This window comes from Bubalus kerabau, chromosome X (genome assembly GCF_029407905.1).
Source record: "Bubalus kerabau isolate K-KA32 ecotype Philippines breed swamp buffalo chromosome X, PCC_UOA_SB_1v2, whole genome shotgun sequence".
NCBI lineage: Eukaryota > Metazoa > Chordata > Mammalia > Artiodactyla > Bovidae > Bubalus > Bubalus kerabau.
The window spans coordinates 103894885-103902208 of record NC_073647.1 but is presented as its reverse complement, the minus strand read 5'-3'; the positions used below and the strand labels follow the sequence as shown (position 1 = coordinate 103902208).

The 7324-nt window shown below is 52.3% G+C and overlaps 1 protein-coding gene across 1 annotated transcript; it reads right to left on the bottom strand.

Moving 5' to 3' along the window:
* Positions 1–1210: 1210 nt before the first annotated feature.
* Positions 1211–5716, bottom strand: USP27X (ubiquitin specific peptidase 27 X-linked). Its single transcript, XM_055565356.1, has 2 exons — positions 5441–5716; positions 1211–4360 (listed from the first exon to the last, which is right to left on the bottom strand). The coding sequence occupies exons 1-2, from the start codon at positions 5714–5716 to the stop codon at positions 2108–2110; spliced, it is 2529 nt and encodes an 842-aa protein (XP_055421331.1). The 3' UTR covers positions 1211–2107.
* Between the last annotated feature and the right edge of the window lie 1608 nt (positions 5717–7324).

Genomic DNA, 7324 nt, shown 5'->3' with positions numbered 1-7324 from the left:
CAAATGTGAAAGTGTCTGTGCAAGCAGTCAGGATCTGGTGGACACGTCCGACTGAACTCTTCCTGTGGGAGGGATGAGGAAGGAGGACGTGGCTGTCTTCCCAGGCAGGGTTCCCACACATCCCAAAGGGAAGTCAGATACCTGCATGAAGGTTCCAAGTGGCATCCAAGGCCACTTGCCTCTTGCTCTCCCCCAGCCTACAAGATATCAAAAATAACACCTTTTACATTTTCTCCTGAGGATAATGAGCCCTGGGGGTGGGGAGTGAGGAAAATTCGGTTATGAAAGAAAGGTATTTGGGTTTATTCATCCATCCAGAAAATGTTTCAAATACTATGTCCTAGGGGCTGTTCTAGGGGCTGAGAATGCAGCCCAGGGTACAAGAGGAGACACAATCCCTGTCCTAAAAATGCCTGTGAGCTAGTTGGGGATGCAGCCACAACCACACAAATAAACATATATTACCAAATGAACTGACCATGAAGTAGACTTGGGGAGCCGTGGGAGGAGCCCAGCCTTTTACCAGAGCCAGTGGATGCAAGTCCCATGGGTCTGAAATGTTTAGTTCTCCCCCTCATATTTTCTAAGTAACATGTCCTTTTGTATCTGATGAAGAGGATAAAAGAAGGAACCACCACCAGGGCTTAACCTGTCCTGGGCACATCCCATTTGTTTGGGCTTAGCCCTCTGTGAGAATCAGGGAGGGGGCCAACATGCCACTCGCCTGCTGTCCCTGGGCTGGTAGACCAGTGAGCAGTCTTTTCATGATCTATGCCTGCAGGTAGATGCAGCCATGTCCATAACACTTCTGGAGGGCAAAGACCACCAACACCCTCCCGTGGAAGCCTAGCAGCCCACTGGCCCCGAGTCCCATCCCTGGGGTGCTGAGTCATGATAACAACATGACAGTCTTCCAACTGGACAGAATAATGACTTTGAGGGGGGACACCTGTGATTCTCCCCCCAGTCCTGAGTGTGGCACTGACTGTAATGCCCTGTACCCAAGGGACAATAGTGGAATCTGATGCCTTGGGGCTCAAAAAAAAAAAAAAAACAGTACTGGGGAGGAAGTTATAAGTGTATACGTATGTGTGACTGTATCTGACACAGTGTGTGTCATTTTTGTCCGTGGGTCTCAGATAGGGCTGCCCCTCACCTCTAATGCATTCTGGTCCTGGACCAAAGAAGTTTCAGATCCAACAAATGTTCACTGAGCCCGTACAAAGTCTCAAGCCTTTTTAATTAATACTTTGACACATTTTATATCACTTAATCTTTAACAATAACCCGTTAAGGTAGGAATTATCTGCATTGTACAGATGAGAAAACAATCGCAAAGAGGTTCATTGATTTGCTCAAGTATATCATACAGCTTTTTTTTTTTAAACACTCACACACTAAACTCTTAGCTGAGGCCTGTCTGTGTTGGTTGTTTATCTTACAGTGTTTCTTGTCTTCTCTACCTTTGGAGCAATTGCTCCCCTTATACAAAAGCCCCCTTTTCTTGTTTCACAGGCCCACATGGGCTTTTCTTTGTTTAATACTGCATTTAATAGCACAAAAAAATCACAAATACAAAGAAACTGGCAAAGGTGTTTGTCAATGAAATATCCCTGCTTCCTCCGCTTTTCCACTTTCCTACCCATATATGTAATGGGCTACATTTGTATAAGCTTTTCTTTTTTCTCCCCCAAACATATAACTGTTATGTGATTGGTCAGTTGAAGCTGAAACACCCATGGAGAAAGATGTTTTACAGTTACAAGGGCACACATCCCCCCCATACCACCCCCCTCCCACCCCACACTTTCCCACACAATCTTTTGGAGGAATATAGGATATGGACCAGTGTCTGATTTCCCTGCTCCTGCCTGCCCCGCCCAGAGCATCCTGCCATTTAATCTTCCTTTAAGTGACTGCTTAGACTAGAGCCTCTTCTCCCACCCCTTCTATTCCTCTTCCAGTCAGGACCTTTTAGACACTGGAAACTGTTCAGTTCTTACTGTCAGGCCCGTGGGCCATGCAAGTAGGTCCTTTAAATCTTGATGCCAGTTGTAGTATGGGCACTGTCATCTTCCACTCCAGGTAGGTAGGTCTGTGTGTCACTTCAGTAGGCTTGTGTATTCACTTCTTTCACTTTTTCTGATTCATGTTCCAGGACCTGTTTGTGATAGAACAGTAAATACCCTTCACTGTCCAGCACGTCCTTAATACTGGCCTTGGTGATGACAGCATCATCACACTTGAACCACTGGTCCTTGTGGTGCCGGATGAAGCTGGTGTAGTGGCCACTCTCCAAGGTTCCTTGGTGATTAACCACAGCAAACAAGGAATACTTATTCTCATCGTTTCCACTATTGGTTGGCAGCTGCAACTGTCCATTCATCCTGCTCTCTTTACTCGAGGCCATGAACGGTGTCATATCCAGCTCCAGAGGAAAGGATATGTATGTAGTGATCTTGCGCCTCTGTTTGGCTGAGTGTTCAAACCGTTTGAAATGAAAACAGGCAACGACAGGTAATTTATTCATTGTGAGCTGTTTGGTAGATTCCTGGTAGCTTTGGCAACTACCACACTTGATTTTGGCACTGCTTCCTAAGTGCTCTGGCCTCGTAAACCTTCGCAGGCAGTCCGTGAGGGTAGTGATTCCTGGTATGTGGCTTTCCCCGTTAACACTGCTCTCCCTCCCTGGGCTCATCGGCCAGAAGGAGGTACAAGAGCCAGGCAAGTCCAAACTGATGTCCCAGCAGGGGTCTATTGTGGTGGAGACACCATGACAGGCTTGACAGGTGACATCAGATTGCAGGCCACCTGTGAAAATTTGGTCAATGATGCAGTTACAGTGGTTGGGATTGCTGGCCGCCTTCCCAGCATCATCACCTTTGCAGTGCCTGTGCAGGACATCTAAGGCTGCAATGAGAAACTCATGTGCATCCTGTTGCCTGTACCCTGCTAAATGCCGTGCGTGTATCCATACCAGGTGCAGTAACTTATAGGGAACATGAGGAGATGGGTTTCCAGAATACAACTCTCGAAAAAGCGAAGACATCTCACAGACCAGACACAACTCCGGACTCGGCATTTCACATCTGTGCCTGTCAGAGAGGAAGAAATCTCTCAGGATCGGAGTGTGGGTAAGGGCCTGGACAATGCAGTTCATAAAGCACGTGTTGCCAAGATTGATCAGTCCTCTTAAACCGATGGTAAAGCTGGAGGCGATTCTTCTTCTCCTTGGGTTATGGCCCAGCAGTTCTAACTCAGGTTTGGTTGTCTCCCAGGTTGGATACTTCTCACCGAGGCCTGGCACTGAATACTGCTGGTGAGAAACCTCGGTCGAGGTGGAGGCTTGTAATTTCAAAGCTTCCCCTTGCTCTTCTTTGGCAATTTGCTCAATGTCTCTGTCATATACATAGTCCTTACACATAAAGCAGTATATACCTCCGTAATAAAGGTCTACTGCTAAGTTGTGTTGTTTCGTCTCGGCGTGCTCATGAATGTGCTTCTCTGTGAAGCAGCCAAAGAAGACACAGGAAAGGCAAGAGTGGAGTCTGTTCAAATGGGTGCCACACACATGGCAGATACAAGACTTTGCCTTGCTTTTCCTGGTCTCTGGGGTTCCACACCACACGAAGCACTGGTAGATCACCCGCAGTTCCTGCCTCCAGTTCTCTCCCACCTTAAAGCTGTTCACGTGGGAACAGCCTGGTGGACCCACCGCGAAATCCACATCCAGGCACCCGCCCCCAGGGCCGCGCCGGGGCCGGGGCCGGGGCGGGGGCCGTGGCCTAGGCTGCGGCGGGGTACGGAGCCGGGTCTGCGGCCGCGGCCGGGGTCGGCGGCGGGGGGCACGGCTGCGCCGCGGGGAAGGATCGGGGGGCCGCGGGGGGTCGGAGGGAAGGGTAGGGAGAGGAACCTCGTCTCTGCCGCCGCCACCGCCACTCCGCGCCGGGTTCTCATCCTCAGGCTCCTGCTTCGGCTCCCCCTTCGGCTCCTGCTCCGCCTCCCGTGCCGGCTCGGGTTCAGGTTCGGGCTCCAGCTTGAGCTCTACCCGGCGTCCCGGACCCTCCACAGTGTCCACCTTCCCGGTGGCGTCCACCTTCCCAGCCGCCTCCACCTTCCCCGCCGCCTCTACCTTCCCTTCCACCTTCGCCTCCGCCTCCACCTTCCTCTCCGCCTTCTCCGCCGTCTCTGCCGTCTCCGCCTCCTCTGCTCCTCCGCCTCCACTGGCAGCGGCTCCTCCCCCTAATCGCAGGGCTGGGGCGGCCACTGGGCGTGGCAGCGCGGGGGCCACGCAGACCAGGGGTGTCCCCCGTCCGGCCTGAGGGAGCGCGGTGGCTGTGGCAGCTGGACCCAAAAGGGACTTTCACTGAAGGAGGCGGCGGCGGAAGCAGGCGACGCCCCCGGGAATCCTCCTGCCGTAGCCCCCTAGCGGAGGCCGCTCTGCAGCCAGGCCCGGTTTCCTTTAATTCAATATTTCCCAAACTTGCTTGTTCACGAGAATCACGTGGGGAGCGTGTTAAAATTACAGATTCCTCGGCTCCACCCGCAGCCCCACTGAATCAGAATCCCGAAGGAACATGCTCCGGAACCTGTATCTTTAACTAGGGCCCGAGAAGATTCTTATGAGCAGGCAAGTTTGAGAAACACAGCTCTAATTCATTGAGGCTGGCGGGAAGGGGGGCGGGGACCGCGCAGTCTCTTTAAGGCGCTTCCAGTTCTCGGCTCCAATCGCTGCTCTGACCCCTTTCATCGTCTCCTCCCCTCTCTCCGTCCTTCCCTTCGTCCATGCAGCCTCCCCCAGCACTGCGGGGCCAGGGATAGAGAGATATCCTAGTCCAGAAACGTCCCTGGGGCTGGGAAACATCCCCCCAGAGGCCGGGTCGCGAGGAGCGCTGGCAGAAGCGGTGATCAGCCAGCATCTCTGAGGCTGAGCAGGTTCCCATCCCTGTCTGAGGCTCCCCGCCCACCCCAGGTTCTGCCCTGCCCCATAAGAACGAAGCTCCATTCTGGGGCAGGCCTGGACCCCAGATACAGAGGGGCAGAGCTCCCAAGGCCATTGGGCCCCAAGAGGCACATCCCATGCCCATCTTATCGGTGCTCTGCACAGTCCATGCCTGCTCCTCGCCTCCTCTGCACCTTTCCCTCAGGCTCCCAAGGCCACGGGTGGGCTGAGGTTTTGGCAGCCAGCCTTCTGGCCCAGGAGACGCTGAGCCAGCTGCCACAGGGGTGGCGGGATGGACAAGGCACAACAAAGCCAGGCCTACTGCTGGCATCTCCCCTACAGCTGAGAGAGGGGCCTGAACTACAGGACACTGTCCCAAGACCCTCAAGCCCAGCGGAGGCCCAGCTCAGGCAGCAGGTGGGAGTGGCAGGGAACCAGCTTCCATGTGTGGAACCGCCAGTCAGGGGGAGGGGCGGCCATGCATCTTCAGGGCCCCACTGTGCTGAGCTGGGAGCCACGGGGAGCAGCACCAAGGGGCTCACGAAGACTGAGCCCAGAGCAAGTGGCTTGGGTCTTGGGCAACTTGGGGATGTTGGGAAGCAGCTGCAGGTGCTGGTCCCGGGCAGTACAGCCCAGGGCAGGTGTCAGGATGAGGCTCACGAGGAGCAGAGTTGGGGACAGTGTGTTCCAGGAAGAGTCTGGTGCCTGAGCCCCAGTGATGGCAGCCCTTGGCCCATTACACACTGCCCGGCCTGTAGGGCTGTGCTGCCTCATTACATTGTGGCCGAGTTCTCCCTGGTTAGTGTGGATATCACCCGTCCACCTGGCCCCTCCTCCAGGTAGGGGGCAGTGTGTAGGCCTCCCAGGGTCAGCAGCAGGTGTTGGTTGTCAGGAATCACAAGCCCTTAAGGAGGATAGAGGGCTTCCCTTGTGGCTCAGCTGGTAAAGAATCCACCTGCAATGTGGGAGACCTGGGTTCTATCCCTGGGTTGGGAAGATCCCCTGGAGAAGGGAAAAGCTACCCACTCCAGCATTCTGGCCTGGATAATTCCATGAACTGTATAGTCCATGGGGTCACAAAGAGTCGGAAACCACCCAGTGACTTTCACTTTCTTTAAAGAGGATAGAATGCTGGTTCCCATACACCTGAGGTCCCCAGAACTGCTCTGGTGCCTCCCCTTCCTAAGCCAACTCTTGTTCCCATCCCTTGAAGCATCCCAGTATCCTTCCAATAAATGCCTGCCCTTTTTGGCCTGCAACGAGAGGAACTACAACTAGAGCACCCACTGAAGGAATCCTGCTCCTATAAGGGTGGGGGCAGGGAGGCACAAGAAACACTCTCATCCCACCTCCACAGGGTAACAGACATCAAAGTAACCTAAAAATCTCAGTGTACCAAGGCTATCTCCCACTGATGACTAACCATGGCAACCTGACAGCTTTACTGATCATCTTCCTGCCGAAGCCCACATGTCCAGCATGTCAAGGAAGAAGCGGAGGCTGGGGTGGTGCGGTGGAGGGGGGGCGGGGAGTGCAGGGTGGGGCGGGGTGTGCACTCTGCCATCCACTCACTCAACAAATGTCTATTCAGTGCCAACCCAGACCAGGTGTTGCACTAGGAGCTGAGAAACCATCACCGAACCAAACAAACATGCCCCAGGGGCCAGAAACAGGAGTGGGTTCCCCAAAAGGCAGACTGAGGAAGTGTCTAGGTCACCAGTAGAGAAGAGACACCAAAACCAGAAGAATCAAGAAAAGAATATCAGAAATAGTTTATTTGATTTTTTTTAAGCAGTCCTCATGGGAAAAGTCAGAATTTTGTTGCAGTTCTTAACATTCCTTTCCTGATTGCATGTTGCTTTTGCTCTGAATCACATGGAGAGGGGCAGGTGTCAGCATAATCCTTTTGATGCTTCTTGCTTGCTTGAGTCTGGATTCAGTCCCAGGCGAATGCTACCATCTCAGCCTCACAAAGACCTGATGGAAGCGTAGCTGAAGGGGCTGACCTAAAGAGAGACCCTTTCCTCATTGCAGCACCTTGCCTGGCGTTGAATACAACTCTGGCCACAAGGTGGCAAATGAGTATATGACGCTCCCCCTGATATTTATTTTGTATGTTTATATAAAACTATTGGTTTATAACAATGCTCTCTAAAAATATTTTTACTGTTGTGCTCCTTCACACATATTTAGGTTGACATCTCAAATTTTGCATCCAAAGTGTCAAGTTGCAAATAATGTGATTTCTGACAAATATTAACATTCACAAACAAAATATCACAGTTTTATGTGAAATCAGTGAAACCTAAATCTGTTAGTGATTTAAGAGCTACCATCATCAGTTTTAAAAATTCATAAATGAGCTCTTCTTTGACAGTTTGG

Excerpts from the sequence above, each read along its gene's own strand:
- USP27X (XM_055565356.1), bottom strand. The coding sequence starts at position 5,716 with ATGAGGCAGCACAGCCCTACAGGCCGGGCAGTGTGTAATGGGCCAAGG. Across the intron at positions 4,361-5,440 it reads GTGGCTCCCAGCTCAGCACA|TCCCTTTTGGGTCCAGCTGC; the intron begins GTGGGGCCCTGA and ends CTTCAGTGAAAG.